General features: G+C 47.8%; 1 protein-coding gene across 2 annotated transcripts in view; it reads right to left on the minus strand.

Annotated features, from left to right (window-relative positions):
* Positions 1–23,192, minus strand: part of LOC149352665 (choline O-acetyltransferase-like) — a 198,617-nt gene that overhangs the window by 53,749 nt on the left and 121,676 nt on the right. For both annotated transcript variants that reach the window (XM_089581880.1, XM_089581879.1), the window contains exons 4-6: positions 8,058–8,176; positions 6,288–6,341; positions 5,203–5,374 (exon numbers count right to left, since the gene is read on the minus strand). In XM_089581880.1, the coding sequence (XP_089438006.1) occupies positions 5,203–5,374; positions 6,288–6,341; positions 8,058–8,176 (345 nt within the window). The remainder of the gene's footprint in view (positions 1–5,202; positions 5,375–6,287; positions 6,342–8,057; positions 8,177–23,192) is intronic.

Genomic DNA, 23,192 nt, shown 5'->3' on the forward strand with positions numbered 1-23,192 from the left:
CTATAGGGGTACACCGCAAGACATGGTAGAAGTGACAGCGTCGTGACAAATTAATGCAAGAAGCAAGGCGGCTGAAGATTAAACAGTGGTAAGCATCGGCGAAGAGAACGGGGAAGGCACACTTCTCAGCAAACCACTAACCTCCCAGAGACGTCCCGATTGAATCTTAACGTGTACATCCATAGGCGTGATATCTTATGCCTCCAGCTTCTTCACCTTTCTAGAGAGAGAAAAAAAAACGAACCAAAAACGTACTAGTGACGTTGCATTACGTCGGTCTTAGACTACGCATAGCTATTATTCAGTGACATGGAAGGAAATTGTGGCCTCCCATGCCTAGTCATTTTTCTTCGATCATATTTTCAGGACCCATATGCTAATCCTGGGGAATTACTTTTAAACTAAATAGGTTTGACCCCGCTTAAGTATGCCTACATTTTTTATGCACTTGCTAAACGTTCGGACAAACAAAGCTGTTTGGGAGCAGCCATTAAAACAAAATTTATGAATTCCAGTCGGTTATTAGAAACAGCTGAAATTTCTTCAATTGGGCCCAGACTAGGCATATTTTGTACTGTTTATCTAAAATACGTTGCATAAATGTATAAATTTGAGGTAGACGTTTGAATGGGAGGGCTATGCACACAAATTGACACTGCTACCTGAGCTTATTTTAGCGCTTTGGCACTAATTGCTGTTTTCAACTAACAGAGCACTGTAGATGAACCTACTCGACCTTATAGCATTCAGAATTAACAAAAAGTCGTAACACAAGTTTATTTAGATAACTTTGCTAAGCAACCGTCGACCACTAGCCCTCGTGAGGACACCCGTCCCAGGGGCATAGTATAAACATAAGTGAAGGTGAGGGAAGAGATGTGTGAAGCACTTGTGTTATATAGTGTTGCAGTTCTCTTAAAAGATGTTATGCTGTGAAATGGCATGATGATGTGTTACGTACGATTCTATACTCCAATAGCAATTTGAATTAGCCTAAAGTATTGCTAAAGAATTCGTACTTAAAGCTTTCTGCGCAGGTATGAGTGCTTTTTGCACCCTCTATGTCATAGATACCCATCTGTATGAAATCCTGAGTTCATCTTTTGGTATAACGTCGATTCAATCAAATTTATTTCGCAACATAAGGGCCTACGCCAGAGAGACTTGTGTATCCGCTACATGTGCTGCAAATTCATAAACGTCTCCCATACATCTAGCTGGAATATCGACAATGCGCGCTGTACCTCAGAATGGACACTAATTTTAATATTGCAGGTACGTAGATCCTTGGAAAATGAGAATGAAATAGATGTCAGCTCGATGCGTTAAATATCCAGCGTAAAAATCTCATGCACATCAATACGTAACGTTTTAAGGTTTGCTGGGAATAACTGGCTGCTGCTTACCTCATGTGAAAGACGAGACGTGTAGAACACGACGGACGCGTCGATAAATGTAGAGCGCATGATCGAGGCTATGCAGAATGTTCACCACTAAGGTTCCTTTATCGAGAATTTTTACTATTGAGTGCCTAATGTCATACGCGGAACGTATCTTCCCTGAATTTCTAGCGATATACCGTTTTCATATCTTCCTTCACTTCTGCAGTTACAATAGCCAGGGTTCTACAGCGAAAGTGCTGTCCAAAGATGCACAGGTCTTTTGCGCGAGCAGGTCTGAGATTTGGACTCCCAACTGCAGCTATCCACTTCACTGCGACAAATACAGAGACAGTGTAGGCGTCTAGCCCACAGAGTACAGGCTCAAGTGGATGGCCTGTGGTGGACTGGGCAATGGTCGCGATTGCCCATTGGTGACATTTAAATCTGAATAAAAGATGGACTTAAAATAATGTAATAAACTGCACTCGGTGTAACTTTTGCATTTTTCGGCGAAGCTGTTTCAGCGAATTGTTATTACTTGCAACAAGTACTAGCACGAATTTTTAAAATTTACTGGCGATAGATAGCTTGTATATCCTTGCTCGCCGAGAGGTCCAAGCAGCTTGTTGCCGTGGCGTCGTAAAACGAGGTATACCAATATCTGCGGCGCGGGGCAGCTGAGGAAAGTTTTCGAAACCAGACTTGCCGCAAATTTTTCAGGAATCTTACATGCACGAAGTGGGGGCAAATTAATAATTCTTTCCCCCTTTCGGGCTGTACAGGTAATACAGGATGTCACACACGAAGGAAGCGTCATAAAACGGTCAGAGAGAAGACCACGCGAACACCGATACGTATGTCGCAATCTGTGAGAAATGGCGTGTGGCGACATGTGCTGAAGTCGGCCTCCTTGATCTTCCGCTATTTTCCTGCTGAAAGCAGTGAAAACCTCCCTTCCCTGCCTCCCCCCCCCCCCCCCTTTCTCCAGGATTCACCACCTTGGTTTTGCGATTCTTGTTCGCGCACTTTACAATGGTCGTGTAGAAAATGTCACGTGATACAATTCGGCACGCGCTCCTGGCGATTCCGCCGAAACTAGCAACTGAGTGCCACTTTGACCAAACGTCGAGTTCAATTTAATTTGGACACCCACGCAAGTTGCTGCCAAGACGTGCTGTGATCGACTCCTGTTTCTCACACTCAAGGCGAGTTTGACATTTGCAGCGTTCCCTTTCATTTCGCTCCGTCTCCTTGCTTTCAACTTACACTTCTCGGGATTAGTTTCCATGACACAAAGCTTTTCACACTAAGCCCTGTAATGGGTCCCGACCTCGTACCGAAGCATATGCGTGACTTTCCCTTCCGCCCAGCTTCAGGAATGCTGCCAGAATTCGCTCCACTCAGAGTTTCGAGGCCGATAGTTACCACCGTATGCTTAGCTGTAAGCGCTAAAGCATTAGTTAGCGCTGCTTAGGAGCGCACTCTCGTTTTAGAGAATGAAAAACATTTCTGCGAATTTTTCTCCCCGAGTTCAGTCTGACTTCTGTTGTGCTGAAGTTTCGGAACCCTCTTCTCGCCGCTGATGGATGGCGCTTGCTCCGTTCTTACGAGCAGTCTCTTTTCTCGACAGGCGTCAGATGGCGCGAGTATCCCACACCACACTGAGCTGTATCGGCGGGCAACGGCGGAACCGCGGAGCACATAGGCGCCAGCATTTTAATGTGGACAGGGGATGCGAAAATGTCCCTCTGCTTTAAAGTAGCGCTTTAAGTTTGTTTTAGGATGCTGTTCTGAGCAGGCAACACGCTTCAGTAATTCAAAATTGCACGCAGTACACATCAGGTCTAAATACACTAGAAAATGAACTTTCGTGATGTAGTTACAAATATTTCCTCCTACGTGTGCATACCATTTGCATAAATTTTAGCATTTCTCTCACGACCATGATAAAAAAGGCAACAATAAATTTTGAAGAGCCACCGTATCATATCTGCATATCTACTGCCATTGTGTTCATTGTACCTTCTGTATCTCCAAGTTTATCATCATTGGTGCAACTGCAAATCTACAATCCTCTTTGTTGTGTTATTATATTTTTTTAGTGTTTACTGGTTCCGTGTACCTTAATGGTAAAATACAATGAATTGAACAGTGCATGCATAACAAAAAGGAAAGGAAACTGTGAGTGAACATAGTCAACCGACCCTTTCCAGCCCAGCTCGCTGTTCCTCCGAGGGTGCAAGGGTGGAAATAGACGCGCAACGACGTTTGCTTCCCTGATTGATTTACATAGGTACTTCAATAAAACTTGGGTTGGGCCTAGTTGGTACATGATGTTGTGAAGGTATAGGATGCGCAATCAAAGGACGAACCACGAAGAAAGACACAGAGACACACACAAGCGCTTGTGTGGGTCTCTGTGTCTTTCTTCGTGGTTCGTCCTTTGATTGCGCATCCTATACCATTTACATAGGAGAAGGGCCGGCAGTAAGTTACCGTAATAACCAAACCGAATAAAAAATAATAATGAACCTGCGTTAATAGCAATTCAGCTCTACTCGATCGCTGTCACTGCGTATAGGCACACCGTTAATGAACTTGAAGCTGCTACTACCGCTCTTCTAACCCAAGACAAAACATGTCGTATTCGCAGTAGATACTTCGTTGCAACGAGAGGCATTTTTATGTTCTCAGCAGTGTCCTCGCTGCTGAGAACACTTAGTCACAGGTCCTGCATTATCACGCGACCGTAGTTCTTCGTTGACATATGGCGACCGTTGTCGAGTGGTCGAGGGAGAATTACTCTATTGCAAGGATGACTTGGTCATTTATATTTGACAGCCAGTCCTAAATTAAAAGCGGGCTATATTCGTATGCCTCTGAGAGGTCGGACTATCCTGTGGCCTTGTTGGATAACTCACGACTACCTAAAGCTGCACCATAAAACGTATGTACTGCGCAGAAGGCATAATGCATTCCGTACGAAGATCATTCAGGAAGTCACCCGCATTTTATTTCGCCTCCTGAAATGCTCGCTTCAAGGGCCTTGTTGCCTCTAGCTTTGATAGCAGACAATTTGCTGAACTTTCATGCAATGACGGAGCAATGACGGAGCAGGGCCTGGGCTAATGACCGATTACTTGTGCCGCTGTGACGCAACGCAAGGACTTCCAGATTTGGTCTGTGGTGGCCTGGAATAAAATTTCACCGCCCGCATTGCACACTGGCTTTCCTTCAGTGTGCGGTTGGTTCGCTTGTTAGTATACCATGAATTGCACTCATGTTCTCGTATTCTGTATGTATCACGGGCATCCACTTGAAGCAAAAGAAAGCCCGAATGAAATCCAAACAGATTCAATTAAAGGTGAACAAAAGAAATCAAATCATCTTGACGCCATTCATATCTGTAAAATATCCCCAGAATATTCAGTCCGCCTCTCATAGGCGAAGTGTTACAAAAACATTCATTGTCGGGAGCAGAAGTGACGTATACCACACGACCTTTGGTTAGACTGAATTGCCGCGCCCCTTTCCCGGAGCGCCTGCAGTCGAGACAGGCGGAAAGGTTGCGGAAAGGTTTCATCTAAAGACATGTCAGTTTGATCATTTCCATCCGTGGCGCTCCTGCTTTGTGAGAAAGCCGAAAGGTGTCGCGAGAGCAGCCAGGCACGCTACTGAGCGTGGTCTAGGCCTTTTTTGTTCACGACAGTTGAGCTCCGTGAGAGTTGGGTGAATACCATTATGAGTGTTCAGCCAACGGTGGTGCTTCATCGATATTTTTTTTTCCCAAGAAGCATGCGAGTGCAGAAATTGCGCTCGCCTGGTCTCGGCAGACGACGATCACGTGGTCCTGGTGCTGCGAGGCGGTGTCGAGTAGAAGGTCATCCTTAGTTGGCCCGGGTCTCCGGTAGGCCGGGAAGAAATGTTTGTAGGTCTGCATGCATTGCGGCTGCCGCGCGCCGCCCCGGCCAAAGTCGGGAGTCAGGGTGCCGCTGCGTGGGAATATGTATATGGAGGGCGCACGAGCACCGGTAACCTTTCGTTGCTGGCAATGCATGTACGGGGATGATTCATGGTCAGTGTCTCTGAATTGCAAATGCTGCTCATTAAAATTTTCTTCGTCCCGTTGACTACCTTGTAACGAGCGCGCATTTTAGTCTAGCTCAAGTTGAGCTCAAGGGCATGATGATTGGACGTCGGTTTTAATCTAGAGGCCACTGTGGAATATTGTAAGGCGCTGTCATGAAAATATTGAAGGTAACGGTCCGTTCTTCTGATGCGTTGCAAAATCATTCTTTTAAAACTTTTCCAACGCTCGCATCGAGTAGTCAAGACTGGCATAAAAAACCAATGGGGACCGTTTTTAACGACGACAAAATCGTTAATAGCAACAACAAAATACAAGACTGCCGAGGGAAGATCTGCGGATATATTGATTCTTATAGTGTAATCTTGCGATATATGAAAAAAATTGCGTTCATAAACAACTTCCCCTTGAAAAATGCACTTATTCAGAATTTATGGGTATGCGGCCGCTTTGAGACGTGTTGGCCGCTGAGACACTTCTGGCCTCTTTGAAGAGACTTTTGTTAATCTACATCGCCCGACTATGCTCCTGGCGGACTACTCCTGATGACAGTGACGGACTATGAGCCACGCCCATTTGTCATCTTTTTAGCGCCCTGTAGGAGCACTTGAATGTTCCACATGCATTAATTTCTTTTCCTGCTATTGACAGAGCGTTAACAAGGTGGCGTAATTAATTTAGCGGAACTAGTTCTCATCGAAATGATATGAGCCACAGATAAACTAATGCTATAAAAGGGGAAACTGCGCCTAGAAACATGATGGTCGAAAACAGGATAATAAATCCAGGGTAATTCACTTCTAGGCTGTTTGACTTACCTGTCAATCTTTCTCTTGAACAACACGGCGAATTCAATGAACCTGGCTGCGAACCTGCACAAGACAGTGTACACATGACAAATACGCAGCCGTTGCTTTAGCACTGGCGCTACTCGTCAAGTGCGCATGGATTGCTTTTTTTTTTCTTTTGATGGTTCGTTCGAGCAGAAGGAAGTAATTGTAACTCTTTCAAGGTAAAAGTAATGTTCACTGAAAAAACAACAACAAAAAAACATGCTGTCTTTTCGCCTTTCCACCACGGACGCATTCGCACTGTTTCATGTCAACTTCTTAATTTTTAGGTCGCTAGCACTATATGCCTCGCCAACGAAAAGGCCGTCCTGTCTGCGGGTGTAGCCTCCATTAGCCAACTGGGCCACCTGACTCGGTTGGCAGGTGCCAAAGTGGAGAGAGAGAGTAAACTTTTATCGACTTCGAGGGATTACGCGGGTGGTTCGCCCTGGTCTGGGGAACCATTGTCGAAGACGGCCCTCCAGGAGAGGGAAATTGCTCTCGACACTTTCTTAGGAGAGAGAAATGCAAGAGAGGGAAGACGAAGAAACAGGGACAGGCGACGAGTTGCGGGGGGGGGGGGGGGGGCAAAGTGGAGAGCGCGAACTCCCCTTTTCCTTTTTGCACGCTAGCACTAGCTGGGACACTACCAAAATGTTGTTATGGGCCCTGGTGAAGCCTGGTGGTGCCCTGGTAAAAGAGGAATACCGGTTTCGCGGAAACTGCAGCCACGTGTAAAGGACGAAACCCGCTCACGCCAGCTGCAGCCAAATAGGAACGGAGGGTAACGCGCCGGCTGCGGCCTATTGCATAGGAAGCAAACTTGTTTCGTGGCAGCTGCAGCCAAGTGGAAAGGCAGAAACCCCGTTGCACCAGCTCCCGCGTATACATTGTCTGTGAAACCGTCATGAGTAAACTATGCGAAGGGTCCATGGATATATTGTGGTAGCGCACCTACATTGAATTTAGTTTAACAAAGTAAATGGCAGGTTAACTTTTTTCCAAAGATCACAATCCGAGATTAGCCTCCACCCCCCTCCTCTTTTTTTCTGCCAAGTACTAATTTGTTTCAGTGTTTTAATCGCGTTATTTTTTTCTTTCAAAATAGTATAATTCTACGTAATGGTAGCGTTCAATCAATGTAGCTACCAATAGTAAGAACAGTAGCGACCTTCTGTATTTAAGAAATGGCTCTCACTCAACTGGCTGGCGGGGTCAGGGCAAATTTCCAGCCCGTTGCCATCGGTCGACTGTACTCGCCATGTGGTGTCAACACGCCAGGCAAAGGAGCGTCGAGCGTTGTTCTCGAAGTTAGGCTGAGTAACAGCGTCCAGCCAGCGCCGCTAAGCCTAGCGGCCTCTCACGTTGCGTAATGCAGCCACCCATTCTCTTTCTTTCCTACGTGACAGATGATGCCTATGCGCTATTTTTGACTGTTCAATGCCGTGAGCTGCGAGGTGGCCATGAGCCACGGGGTGGCTTCTCACACTGTCTTTCAGCGCAGTCGACCACCATGTAGATATTTTTTCTTTGCTTTTTTCTCCTTTCTGTCTAGTTTGTTCAGCTAAAAAGAATATTTTAGCCGCTAAAGTTTTGTAACCTGTTGAGCTTCATATTCGTCTGTTCACTTGACAAGAAGAAGAAAACACCGACCAGTCCCCATGATGGGTGTGTGCCGTTTAGATCGTTCATCAAGAACAGCAGCGAGAACATGAAGTGAAGCAAGGCTGCCGAAATGCAGCAGAGTAGCAGACCCACCTGGCCTGGTCCGCGGACGTGGCGAAGCACTGCTTGGGGAAGAGGTAGAAGGGCGACGAGTTGACGGGAAGCGGCTGACTGTTGTTCAGGTACATGTCATCCAGCCACAGGTCGGTCACCTGCGCCACCAAGCACCGCCCAGCGAGCGGTGCACGAGGGTTAGCTTGCAGGTGCGCGCACCGTGCAAGTGCGACGGGAGAGGCCGGCAGCGATGCAAAGGTGTTTACTAGTTTGACTGAAGGTACGCTCTCCAAACAACATATCCAAGAAGTTTACTGAATAACTCGTTACAGGAAGACTCCTTTCCTGTGCAGGCCGTTGTTCCGTCAGCTACAGCTGTGCATATAGCGCCTTGTGAGTACTTTCAGGCATTGTTCGCGCAATACAAAGGCGCTTGTACTGGTGCGCATCGCTGATCAGTGTGGAAATGGCGAAGGTGAATAAACCTGCGGACTTAAGGGAGGTACGTCCTTATGAATAGGGAGTTGACCCGTCCACAGGGGTAAAAGAATAAAGTGTTAAGGTGACTTGGGAGGAGGGATTCACTTGTTTCACCCGGGCTCTTTCACGATAGATGAATCCCTTTGGAGTCACCCATGAAAATGCTCACTGAATGTGCAGGCGGTGTAGTGGAGTTGCTGAACGAAGGAGACTAAAAGCTTATATACCCAAATGTCGGTTAAGTTTTGAAATGTTGAGCTGGGCGTTCCCGCGACGTGATGTATAGCCATGCGCTTTCGCATAGAACGCTGAAAGGCGAGGCTAGCCTATTAAATCTCGATAGTTTCATGCATGTGCTAAGAGTATTCCAGATTTGTAAGTGCGTTCTCGGATTTACTGAGAAAAATCAGTGTCATAATGAATGCATATATACATAAGCTACTTCTAATACATATAGAACACGTGCTCAGCTCTTCGGGGATGCATGCCAAGACCGACTTAAGGAACTGCTTAGTTGCATCGCGCCACCGACACAGCGAGTAGTGGTGGAGGGTTATTCGGTGGTGGTGGATGTGCCAAAGGGGTGGACTCCAAAGAACGGGGAATACGCAAGTTTGTCTAGTTAATTTACAGGATGAAACAAGGAGACTGGAAATTTTGTGTCGAAGAGCAAGAAAGGAAGAAATCATTTTTTTGTCTTAACGCCAAAATTTTGTAATCATGGGTTTCTTGCCGTCTTTGTTAATTACTGCGGCCGTGTATGAAAAAAGAAGCTTTGATGACTCACGCAAGACAAGAAAAAAAAAGATAAATATTCCGCGTATCAGACGATTTGCAATGTACAGGCGCGGCAGTAATTGCTGATATAACAAATAGATCGATCTCTTGCCGGACTGTTAGCGCAGAATGCGGCAAAACAGTCCGGCAAAATTTATGCACCAACTAGCCTGCTAGAACGTTCTCGCAAGTTCAATCTTGGCGAGCATGCTAGAGTGTGCTGACGTAGTAATCCAGTTTTTCTTCTTAAATTTAAGACAATACTGTTAGCCCCTGCGCTGCCTCAAGGGGTCGCACTGGCAGTCTTTGTAGTCCACTGAAGAAACGTCCGGCAAAGCCGCGTGACAAAACTTCATTACATTTCTACGCCAGTGGCACTGATAACGCCAATGCGGTGACGTCGGTACTGTTCCGCTGCTGCACGCACGGCTGTTTGCGTTTCATCAACCGCCCCCTTGGAAGTGGTGCGCACGACATGGTGACATTATACTGTACCTCTGGGCATCCTGTCGACGAGGCGGCTTTGCACTTTGTTTTCAGATTAAACATAAAAATCACACACGCTGCCTACCACAGAGGAAACTGCGAAGAAAAACAAAATAAATACTAAATGTTGATGCGAATTGGGAGCTTGTCCTCGGGTACAAAGTGTCACGCCAGTTGTCTACCCGCAGCCCACGGTCGATAAAAACGTTCTGCTGGATTCCAATTTGCTCCTCTGTTGACAGTACGTACCGAAAGATTAAATTGAATTGAGTCCACATTCTGTGATGCATCATTGCAGCCTTATTCACGAAAACTGAAGGTGTAGAGAGAACGGCGTATGGAGAAAAAAATAATCGAAAATGTTTTATCCTCTTGTGCTATTCTGTCGTTATCCACACACAGACATTAATAAAAAAGTGGAACTCTCCTTCCATCTACCTTCTAATGCTGTGGAAGGAATCTCTCTCTGTTTAGTCAGAGCAGCGGAACCCACAAAAATTTAGTATCAAAATAGCCGTTGTTTAAAAAAAAAGATTTCTTGGAGTAAAATGGAACAGCCTTTGCTGCGTGTATGTCTTCATTGTTGGTCGACGCCTGTCCACGGCCCAATCAGGGTAGCCGTCGAGACTATGGCCAGGGCATCGACCAATCATGAAGAGAGACAGAGGAAAACGTTTATTCCTCAGCTCATGTAAGAGCGTATTTAATCGCCCTTTTGATGGGCGCTATGTAGCAGCTGAGGCGGAAGACACGTGTAGGACACGCAGGCGCTTTTCTTAACGTTCACTTTTCAAAAAGAATGAGAGACCGACGCAGGACACTTCGCAAGCGCCTGCATTTCCCACACGTGCCTTTCTCGTCGTCACCATCTGGTGGCGCTGTGATTTGATTAAGACGATGTTGAGCCAATTTTCCCCATGGACCATGTTTTTGCATCATACAGAGACCGGCGCACGTACGATATTATACCGTAGGACTTCCCCTCCGCCAACTGTCGCTGACTGCACCCAGAAGTATACGTGTGCAGCGAAAGTACTGTCGATCCTCCGAATCAGCCATGAGTCAAGTTATTCAGGCGTCCAAGCACGGGAGTACGATGTAGCGAGAAAGTTCCCACCAGGACCCCCTCCATCGAAAAAAAAAATATACACAGACGATCATGCGAAGTGATGCGGCAAATCCGCGTTAGCAGTATTGGTTGTGTATTTCGCTTGTACAGTGATTGCCTTCCTGCTCCGTGTTTCAATTGTATTTCAACGTCACATTTTCGTTCTGGTGCTGTGTGGGCTTGTAGTGGGTGTAGGCGCCTGCAGGGTGGAAAGGAGTGTATGGGTGGGAGTCGGGCCTTCTGGAGTGCAGAGGTGAGTGGTGGGTGGCGGCTTCTGGACGTTGAAGGTGGGTGGGAAGTGGGCGGAGGTTTCCTGGAGGGTGGCGGCGGCATCACACAACAGGCGGACACATTATGCGAAAGAAAAAGCTAAAATCAAACATTAAAACATAAATTCGCATCATCCACTTAGAACACGCGAGAAGCGTGGAAGCTCGCTTACGACATTGCTGTCGTTACTGCGAAGTATAGCTCTTTCTAGGCGCTGTTTCATTCGTTGATGTGTTAGCATCCCGAACCTATACCCGCATGTCACGGCGTACTGGCATGGCGCGGACTCTGTAAGACACGCGCTCGACGAGCATATAGCTAGCGTTGATTGCGTTTATCGTGCAGTCGGTACAGAACGCGTGTCGGCCTCAACTCATGCTCTAAGGAATGTTCCGCCGTTGTTTCTATGTGCCCTCTATGGGATAAATGCTCTTATACTGCCTTCAGCGACCACCGCCCTTCCCAGCGACAGAGCTGTACAGTGTCAAAGCTGTCCTATATACCCTGCGCGGAACAAGGGACGACGGGTGAAGTTCATAGACTCAAACGCAGCTCTACAAAACATCTCAAGCATGCCAAGGAAAACGAATCACCATCCAGACTCCTCTCTCATTGGACACTTGCATCATTTAGCCAGCGTCACAGGTCAGTGTATACTGCTCAAATAGATCCCAGCACACTGCCATTTTGGGAAACGGAAAGGCAGACGAAGCGGCCTGCAAAGGTCTTCAGCTCCGAAACTTTAGGAAGTTTTCGTTACGACATCCGGCGCGCTCCTATAATGGCGAAAAAACATGCTTATGAAGAAAGGAATCGGCCTGAAATTTGCCATCTGATCATTAAGAATATTTCATTCTACTGACCCACACCAAAAATATAGACTTCCCCATAGTCTTTCTCGCCATCTGGAATTCGTCTACCATCGTCTCCGACTGAGCGCCGCGTTGACAAACAGATATCGATGCCGTTTAAGTCAAGCGTCCCCACTGTGACAACTGTGGCTCAGTTGAAACAGCGCAGCACATTTTGTTAGAATACTCAGCTTACGCAGACGAGCGAGTATCCTACGCGCACAACATGGAGACCGTCACACAAGTGCCACTTTCGATGACCTGTGTTTTAGGTCCATCAGCCTGCACTTCGCAGCAGCGCCGTGCACAATACCTTAAATTATTCTATCTTTAGGACGCTTGACTGCTTCAAAACTAAATCTTTTTTACATCCCCACCCCTTGCTATATAATCATCCTGCGCTGAACCTTTTGTCTGGCCATCTGCAGGACATTGAACCTTAGGACCTCGGATTTTTTATCCTAGCTTTAAAACCTCCTTATATTCCACAAAATAATGCTGCATATTCTTATTTTTTAATATTCTTTTCTTCAACTTTTTCTTCACCTTTCTCGTATTGCCTTTCAGGTCCCCCCCCCCCCCCCCCCCCCCCCCCAGCACAAAGCAGCATTTCAGCGCTTTCCAGACGCCGGCTAAAGTCTATGTTCTCCCCTAAAGAGCCTCTTTTTCTCTTGATGACAGAAGTGTAGAAAGAATGAAGCCCGTACTTTGCATTAAGCGCTGTCTTACAACGCAATCTTTTGTTGCAAAGAAAAGTAATCTGTGTGTGCGCACTACTTGTACGTGGGTATTGCGTGGGATATCAAATGCGGGTAGATAGAGAGGGTATAATACTCGCTGCGCTCAGATTTCAGTCTGTACTTTTGTTGACTGAGAGAAAACAGGGGCGCAGATCAAAGCCGCCCCGCTGTGGTCCCATGCTCACGATAATGCAGACGACAGTGAAGAGGCGAGCACCCAGCAGCGTACCTCGGGACCCTTATTTGCGCGTCGCCTTCGATAAATATTCCGTCCATCTGTGCGCCTACCGAATTGCTTCACCACCGCCAAAGAAGATAGTATGGGCGATGGGAGGGAGGTCCACAGCGGGGGCGACTGTGGCCACCTTTAGTTTTAGAGATGCCAGAGACGCCAGACACCGAGGAGAGCGGCGGCGGTGCTCGCAAAGAAGCAGAATGCTCTCTGTGTGCTGCGTTAGGAGCAGACGCTCTTCTTTTTTGGCTAAGCACGTGCTACGCCCGCCGTGCGGATGGCTGCATACTGCTCCCAGACCTGGAGAAAGAGCCCCGGAGGGGACCTGGAAGTAGTGGTGCATGAGCTTCTTGAGTAGACAAAAAACTGAGGTACATGCGTACACCTGCAGCAGCTTGGCTTTCAAAGGTACTTGAAGCATAGGGAGATGGCTGTTGTTCATATTGATTCGTGCACAGATGTGATTACACATGAGCGGAATAGTACGGTTATAAATGCTCGCCACGTTCCCGTTCACTTATCTAGGACTGACATTTGAGCCCCGCATAAGAAGCAAGCACTGCGCCATAAAGACGCTTCCGAAATCCGTGGTTTTCCCAGTGCATGTGATGCAACGCGTGAGCCCAAGGTTATGGGCACGCCTAAAAGTCTAGAATAGAAAGGCTAGAGTAAATGTCTCACGGAGACTTGCTCGCCAGGGATTTATTACGCGATAGCGTATGCAGCTAGTTCGGTCGAAAAGCTGTCGGCGTTGTAGTAGTTGTGAGCGCCACGCGTCGGAAAAAAACCGTATCATGCCAACCGTTTGCCACAGACTGTTCCAGTGGTGTCATACGATTCAGCGTTTCGTGCAGCATAAACTTCCTAGTTAAGTTACAGCCTAGCTCGCGGCAGGGATTCGAACCTGCGACCTATAATCGGGGGAACCGGCGACCTATAATAGGGGCTGCGTAAAAAAAATCGTGTCGTGCGTGTTTCGGGTGTCCACCAAGAAGAGTTGAACTTTTACTGCGTCATTTCTTTTTCTCAAAAAAATTTTCGATTTATCCAACGGGCACATCGCGCCGAATGGGCGATGGCGTTCTGTGGAGTCCCTGGCAGCGCTGCAAGACGCTGTCGCGTTCCACTCTTAATGGCGGAGCTTAAGCGTCCTCCAAATTTTCTTCATTAATTTGATTCCGGGGTTTGCAAGAACAGTCGTGCGAGGCTGCGCGCGGATATAAGTGGCGCTGAACTGCCCATTCTTTGCCGCCTTACTTCGAAGGTGACCCTCGCTTGCGACGCCGGTAGGGTACAGTTGAAGACAGGATTCAGTACTCGATTCACCGGCTTCACTCCAGCACGTCTGCGCACACGGTCAACCAATGCCTGCAACGGCACTCGCAGTCATGCCCCTCTACCGGTGAGAATGAAGCCTGAAGAGGTACCACGTGCCGTCATGCCCCGTTCGTTGTCATTCAGGATGGCGCAGTCAGGGACCGGGGTCACCACTCGGGCTGCGCACTCGAAACGCGAGTGGAGCGCTCAATGGCGCGCGCTTTGTCCCCGTCTATACCCACGCCATTTTTTTTCCCCAGATTCCACGACTGCCCTGCAGGGGAACGGGCAGTACCTTATGGTTGGTCGGTGTGTATTTTGGGGCGGCGTGAACTCTTTTCACACACACACAAAAAAATCACCGAGGTTTTTAGGTTATAAACTGACTTGCGACCCGGTGCAGAGGGTACCCAAGAACGCCTTTATACTATGAGTTTATACTGTCTATTTTTCCTTCTTGCTGAATTCGATATACACCATCCTTTTTTTTTGGTTTGGTTGGCTGCACTTTCTACGCCTCGCCTGCTATATAGTTTCAAACGAGCAGACCAACCAGACCATCAGTGGCGTGCACTCAAATTCCTCGGCCCCCCGGGCAGCCTTCCTGGGGCGGCCGCCTTGCAGTTCATACGCATGCTGCAGGACATGTGGATATACCGTGACGCGTAAGCCCAAATTGTGACGTTTGTGTTGCTGTTCCGTAACTGCAACGCATCCAATTAGCGCGGTAACGCTTGAGGGATTCACTGTCGACCCTTTCCGGAGTGGGACAAAGCCAGTCTACTCTACGCGGAGGGTTTGAACGAGCCCGAGTCACACACCGCGTTGGCACAGCGGGACGCGCTGCTTGCTTTCTTGATTGGACGGACGGTGAAACGCCGCTGTGACCGCACCGGCGCTGAGCAGAATGAGTGGGACGCAGACGAGACAGAAACGTGCTCAAGTGGACGGCGTGGCGGTCCGCAATCAAAACTTTCCGCCCGCTGAAGACTGGAGCGGGTAAAAGCGTGGGGAAGGGGGACCCTGGAAAATGAGGAGTGGGCAAAACGGAGTCCTGATATGTCTCCCAATTAAAACTATATTACTGAGCGCGAGTTTACTTAACCGCACGAAGTTTGCGCATGCTGGGTATAACGTGCACTGAAGAACGAAAAGAAAAATCGTGTTTCCGCTTTTTGGATTGTTGGCAGCCTGTACCTTGATGCCCAGGAAAACCCTGGCGGCCAATGAAAGTACGCAGCAGTGAGCGTCTGCAAACAGGCAACAGATTTAAGGAACATTGAAGCACCCTTCATGCGAGGCAATCAAATGTGCTTACGAAGTTTTTCACTCGTTATTAAATCGTATTCCTCGACAGATTTAGTCGGCCTGTGTGTCCGGTCACAAGACACAGGCGGTGTCTCATCTGCCCCTTTTTCGTGCAGTTTCATTGCTCACCGGCACGCATAGTATACATTCTCTTGAGCCCTACTAACGGCGCTGAGTAGTAGTACGCAGCCCCACAACACACAGGACACCGATCGAAGTCTAATCCTGGCGCTCAAAAGTCAGGTTGTGCTTAGGTTTTTGAGCTTCAAAATGCAATTGTTAGTTAGGAGCCTGTTTCAATGAAGGCAACCATTTGTGGGTTTCGTGAACATGAATCAGTTAGCCTGTTCTACTCTTTCATTTTCTTTAATAAAAAATTGCACTTGTAATATTTCCTCTGGTAATATTACCGCACTGGTAATATTACCGCAATGCTTGCGTAGTTGACACTGTGCACTTATCGGACGTAGGAATTATAACGTTTTTAATGATGGTTCAGATCATGTGAAAAGTCGTGGTGGTGACGTTAGTTGTTCCATGGAAAACACTGCTTGGCAAAGCAGGTGCAAAAGTAGGCTAGCAGCATAAGCTAAATTATTTCTCCGGTGTCCCCCCCCCCCCCCTTCATCCCCAACTATATGCTCGACCGAGCGCGTCACGTTTATGAGGTGCCTGCCTACGCTTGGCGAATAGCATAGTAGACAGCACCGGATACTGTGCTAATAGCAAACTTCACAAGTGCTTTAAATCGTCGTCTATCCAATTCGTTTTGGCTTTCTTTGTTTTCGATTTTCATATGCTGAAAGTAACGAAAGTCTACAGCATTCAATGCGGCATATATGCATAGCGCCTGAATTACGAGTCTCTCGTGTCACGGACGTGCCTGCGTGATTTCTGAGTCGATTAAGAAGCGCGCAAAACAGTGCTCCAAACGCACGCGTCCCAGCCTCGTCGTAAAACGTCGAAGCGCTGTTGCGAGTATACGCGCTTGAATTCGCCGGCACACGAGAGAAAGAGCACTGTTTTCCATAGCGTACGCAAAACTTCGACGAACCCTATCAAAACACTTAACTCTGTCAAGGCAAAACGGCCAAGCCTTGATGAAGCTCCTCTTTTCTCTTTGTCGGAAACCTTGCATTTTAAGCAACAACTTCAGTTTATACGCAATAGCGACCGCGGCACCCCCCTCCCCCAAAGAAACAACCGATCGACGCTGAAAACGCAGAGAATAGAGGGAAAAGGAACCAGCAATGAGGAGGAAAGAGAAGAAAGACATAACCAGGACGCGTTCAGAGGAACAAAGACGCGTTATCGCCTCGGGATACTGTTGCCGGGGCGGGAGCAAGCGGGGGAGGGGGGAAGGGATGCTGGGAAGGCAGCAGTGCTTCCCTGCTCCATCGGAGCGGCACGTCTCGCGCGGCTTATGAGAGAGCTCGTCGATGATTCTGCCCTGTCGCCCGCCTTATTTACTTTTCCGGGCTCAAACCTCTTCCCCCTCTCTTGCGCGAGCTCTTCATCCTCTCCGTCCACCGGGAGCCTTTCCCGGTCCGCTTATTCGCCCTCTGCACGAACGTGACGGCGGCACGCAAGATCAAATATGCTAATTAGCGGCGCGCGCGTGCGCGCGCATCCCGCCAGCCACTTGCCGAGCCGGCGGGATTCCGGGAGGAAACGGGAGGGACGAGGGGAGACAATATATGTAAATAAAGTGGGCGGCTAGACTTTGTTGAACCGGAGAAGAACCGCGCGTGCTTCGGGCGCGAGGGGGAACAGGGAAAAGCGTTGTCACTCCCGCGCGCCTCATCATTTTTTTTTTCAGCATTTTTATTTTTTTTTCGCCGCTGTCGCGCGCGGAGCCCGCGTCGTCCTTCTCCCGACCTGTTTAGGCTGGAGCATTTTGCTCGAAGTAGCGACGGCTTTTGTCGAGATGCGTCGCAGCGGAGCGGTTCACGCGAACGTGCGTTTCGGTTGGAGGTACTCCTTAGCACACGCGAAAATGCCTCGAAGAATGGCCCAGAGCAAACTGTTTCTAGAAAGCGGGTAAAGCGCCGAGTTTCCTTCCGGAAACTGCTCACCAGTTTATGTGTTTTGGGTGGTGAAAACGTAAATGCGTCGACGTTGAGTTACTGAATGGTAAAAGCGCCGGTAACAAAATGAAGAGGCGGCATACACGCGGCAGAAACTCTTCAACCATTCATTTGTGCTCCGCGTGTAGCGTCGACAGAGCATTTGTCTCTGAAAAACTCTGCCGTCCAACTGTAAAAAGAGAAGACCAGCGCAGGCACCCACGTCTAGGCGTTTTATTAAATTTTTTGCTAGTTAAATAACAGTAAATGAGTGATTTTCGACAGCTCTTTTGCGGTTTCCTCGAAGAATAACCTGGTTCCCTTGTTGATTTGTGTGAGGCTTCATACGAACACCACCATAACTCAACGCTGACGAAAAACTCGCTTCATAACAACTTTCATCGTTAAAAACTAGGCCACGCGGTCGCTTTAGTCGAACAGCTCAAGGAGACGATTCTCAGATTCGGTCGGCGCCGAGAACGAGCCTCAGACGTTGCTGACATCTTATGCAAAAGCGTGAATGTGTGATAGGGTAACAAGTTTTTTGGTTAGTAAAGCTCAGCCATACAGACTGTCCCCCGCTCCTCCCGCTTTTTCCGCGCGCACGAATTTCCGTGCTCGCACTGAAAAAAAAAAAAAAACAAAAACGATGGGACCACTACGCTTCATTTACGTTTGTGTCTTGACAGTGTTTCTCGTTTCTGAACGCTGATTTTCTGCTATGAAGGCGTTACATAAGTCTGCATGCCAAAAAAGCGACATCAGTGACATGAGCTGATATGCCGGCACTAACAGACATTGTTGACACTTCCGCGCCAGCAGTCGACAATTTTAAGAGGGGAATAAAAGGTTGTTCCTCCGGCTAGGGTTGCAGAGCATGCAATGTGTGGGCACATCGCTGTGGCCTATTACTCGTGTCGCTCTGGATCTCAGGGTTACGCCGAATAGCTGGTATCATCGCTAATAATAGAGGCATTGCTCAATTAAATGATAAATAGTAACTAACTAAACTTTGCGTTTAGTTAAATGGTAACTGACTAAAATAATTTGCGTTTTTTTCTCTCTGCAAGCTCGCTTAATTTAGCTCGGCGAACTATGCTTACTGCCTTTCGAATCATCTGTGACGTTCTGCTATAGAGAAATGCGGTGGAACATAACTAAACTTTGCGTTTAGCTAAATGGTAACTGACTGAAAGAATTTGCGTTTTTTTCTCTCTGCAAGCTCGCTGAATTTAGCTCGGCGAACTATGCTTACCACTTTTCGAATCACCTGTGACGTTCTGCTATGGAGAAATGCGGTGGGGCATTTTGAGCCGCGCACGTTATCGTGCATGAAAGATATGCGAAACGCAGAGTATCCTTCTTTAGTACATGCTCTGCACAGAGAAGATGACTAAGATTCGCTTTACTGCGCCTGTTTGTGGAATGTTTGCAGAACTAATATCATCGGGGGGAAGCAGGGCCTTGCTTGCAACTGCTGGACTATGGAGAAAGTTCGTTTTTCATTTATGGTGAGAGCATTAGAAGCCTTATTACGGAAAAACCCGGTGTTGTGGTTAAAAATTTGTTGATTGGTCCAGCAGCTTTCGTGAAGTGTCATAAAATTCACAGATTGGCCAAGACAGCTATGGGGTCATCAGGCCACGTGATGTGCCACCTCCCCCCCCCCCCCCTCTCCACCTGCAAAACACCTGAGTTTGCTGTCTGCCATAAAATAAGGTGATTCTTATGATTCCCCACGCGTAATATAAATAAGAATCCCCATAGTGTTTGTTCTTCGGAAATCTCCTTTCCACTGCGGCGAGAATCTCTGTCTGTGTATGGACAAGGGGTCACTTTGTTTTACAACGTTGTTTAACGTATCTACAGTGACATTGAAGTGAGCCATAGATACTTAGGAGCCTTTTACATTCTCCCAGCTGACAGCATTGCTCGCTTGAGGAGCCTCGTGTTGCCATTGGCGACCTGGACCGCAGCACCAAAGCCATCACACCCGAGGCACTTGCGCAACCCCCTCTTTCTCCGCTGCGGCGCTCGACCCTCAGTCGTCCACTTGAACACGCCTGGCGCGTGGCGGGAACACTCGCACCACTCCGCGAAGCCCGCAGAGCAAAAGCATGCGACCACCACGCGCTCAGAAGCTCTGGAGGGGTTCAAAAAAGATCAAGCTAACGAACCCTAAAAATGAGCGTTTCCGCCCTCCAGGGGCAAAAGGGCTCGACGGTGGCGCTGTCTAACACCCCCACACACCCAGACCCTACTCCCCGTACCCCCACTTCTTACTGCTCCACGTTTTGCTATTTGGACCCCACCGACAAGCGGACGGCTACACCCCTGCCTTCCCCTTCCAATTTCTCCTCTTTCGTATAAGCCCAACCCCGCAGCCTCGACTCGTTCGGGCTTCATTTGCTCGGTGCAGTTCATGCCTCTAGATTGTGTGCGTGGTTACTTCACTAGCGCTCCTGGTCGCATTCTTTAGGCGTGCTTTGTTTTCATTTCGGCCGGTGGGTCTTTGCTCAAAGCAGATAGACAAATAAAAACGTGGAGGTATGCTGGTTGGGAGCAGGAGAAGGGGGAGAATGGGGATGAGCGGGTGGCGGCCGGCAGAGCCGCCCCCTCCGGCCTTCTTCCTTCGGGCGCTCCCCTCCCTTCCCCGGAAAGTGTTTCATTTATCTGGTGGCTAATCAAATTGTACCCCGCCGTCTTCTGCTTCGTTCGTTTTCCCGCAGCCTTCCTCCCGCGCGTTCCGAGCCTAGATGTCCTCAGGGTGCGCTTTCGCAAGCGTTGTTAAAATGGCGCTGTTGAAATAAGTAAAAACAACGATGGTCTGGAACGACGATGGCGGATGAGGGTGCAAGCTCAGCCAGAGTAAAATGATGAACTAGAAATGAAAAAAACAAAAAATACAAAATACACTTCACTGTCTGTTTTTGCACTCGGCAGGCACCCGTTGAATGCTGCTAGAAGGGCCAATAAAAAAAAAGAAACAGGAAAGCCGCGAAAAAGTGTGAAAGCAGCGACGAGAAAACAGGAATAAGATAAACCCGCGTGCTTTCTTTCGTGTGTGCCCCCTTGCCAGTGGTTTACTGTCTTTATTGCTCCTGATTTTCGCGGAGCCCATTTCATTCTTCTAACCGTTGCATTTTATTTCTTCACCAGCCCCTATTTATCCCGATAATTTATTATCGTTGTTTTTTTTTTTCACTTCATGCAGTCCTGACCAGCACCAGCCTATAGCATGCTATGGTCGTTTCTCATTTCTTGCTCACTTCGTTCAGTAGTTTCGAACGTTCGCCGTTTTTTAATTTTCAGTTTGGGTGTTTCTTTCCTTGCTTGTTAACGCTTGTTACAAACATGCTGCTTTGCACCCTGCACGCACTTCTTGATCTTCTCGCAGTCAACTAGATGGGATGCCGCCAACATTTACTTTTCGTTACCTCGAATGCCCCAGCATTTACGAAAGCAGTAGCATTGTTCCAACGTGATGATTTGTGGTACGGGATATACTGGGTTCTTCGTTACGTAACAGGCAGGGAAGAGAAACGAAAAAAAAAATTGTTGTTCAGTATGGCTGTGCGGATGTGAAAAGAAAGTGAGCCCGGGAAAAGCTCCTCGGCTCATGCGGCCATGTGTACACTCAGCTTTTTGCTGCAGTCGCAGATGAGTTGTTGAATCATGCTTGCCATAATTCAACAATTCAGCACAAAAAAAAGAGACGACAACGGGCAGCTGAACACCCCGAAGTAAATTGAGTCAACAAAGCAAACAGCGCTAACACCACTTCAGTGCGACAATAATCCTAGCGAAGCGCCAATCAAATTAAAAATCAGCTCTTGTGCACCTCCACAAGAGACGACGCGCGCAAAGAAGCCGAAACTAGGCGAGCGGCGGATCATTTACCATGCCAAGCACTGAACAAGGCAAAGATAAGTACTTTTTTTCTTCTCCAATACAGAAACAAAAAATAAAATGGTTTTTATAAGTCTCAGGAAAAGAAGCGATCTCCCCGTAAATACCTTCTTTCAACAGGTCACGAAATTTCGAACACACGATCGCTGCCGTATATGTACGGCAGTGAACATGTGGACCGGGTTTTCACCACCGTACATGCAAGGAATTGACTGTAAAAGGGTTAAGTTGTGTCCTTTGGGGATGAGAGGTTTCTGCTGCGGTGGGTGGGCAAGCTGGTATCGGTTGGTCTCCGTGCATTCTTAAAAACTAGAAAGCGCATCAGGAACGAAAAACAGGGCAGCAAAGTGCAAGCGGTTCTCCTACCATTTTCCTCGATCTTCCTTTGTGTTCCGTGCCTGTCGCGCTTTCTAGTTGCTTAAAGAGGCGTTTCGTTTCTCGCGCGGCTGTTTTTGGACAAGATGTTTCTCCTCTCCTTGTCACATGTCTTTCTGAAGTCGCGACAATTACTCTTTCCAGTTAAAGCAGCATGACCTCGCCACAGCGAAGGCACATGCACATTCGTTGCAAGGGGCGACCCGAAATCACCGGCGCATTCAAGCTGGGATGATTTGTTTAGAAGGGAACCAGAGAAACACGTACAATAACGCTTGTTATGCAAGTAGGATGTCTTGGCTGTTTTTTGTATCAGCGCAAACAAAGTACGTAATTCAGTATATTGCCTCCGGCTCTCCCACCCCTTCACTGTATATTTCTTCTTTATCGAATGAATTCTATAAGAAAACATCTGCGAAAGAAAAGGAGAGCGAAATTTCTTGCGCTGCCCGCTCAACGCCGTTTGCACTTTTATAGGCCCAACATGGGTTTGTGATGTAAGCAGAATGCGGTGGCGCTGCTTTCGCTGGTTGGGGGTAACACATAGAGCGAAACCGTTTATTGAAAAGCACAGTGTAGCCGGCGTTTAAAAATCCCTCACAAGGTAGCCTGCGCGGGAAAGGGAATCGGCGAGAGAAAAACAAAAGGAGTGGGGTGCAGATAATAGTGAAGTAAAAGAATTATAAAACTAAATGTGGCCATTGATATTGGGCTGAGATGCATCAACTAATAATGGTAAAAGATAGTGAACGGTAGAGGGCAGTGTCCTACAAATGGGCTGTAAAATTTTGCTGCATGAAAAGCGCGTAGTGAAGGGATACAAACAGGTAACAGCAGGGCGTGCAGCCCATAAGAATGCATGTAAACAAAAGTTTATGAAGCAGTTTTCTGATTTCACAGTGCACTCACGTGTTGTACCTTCGTTGACAAAAGCCGCGTACTTCCGGCCAACATTATCACTCTATCGTCGATCAAACGGCTGTACGGCGCTGTGTAACATAGCGGGGAGGTTAAACAGGCTGCAAACGGCAAACACTTTGTACGCATGTGCGTATTCTTGCCTGTTGGTTCGCCTCACTTTCGTCAGGAACCGCCGTAAGGCCGTTTTCTCTACGCTCGCGTGACGCTGTTAAAGAATCGCCCGGGTGTATATCCCAGAACATAATATGTAAGTATGGAACGCCATTTCAAAACCGATGTTTTGCTAAAACACCACAATATATGAGCGCCGAAGTTACGCCAGAGCAGCAGTACT

The sequence above is a fragment of the Amblyomma mixtum genome, chromosome 3 (genome assembly GCF_055824585.1).
Source record: "Amblyomma mixtum isolate Tamu chromosome 3, ASM5582458v1, whole genome shotgun sequence".
In the NCBI taxonomy this organism is placed as follows: domain Eukaryota; kingdom Metazoa; phylum Arthropoda; class Arachnida; order Ixodida; family Ixodidae; genus Amblyomma; species Amblyomma mixtum.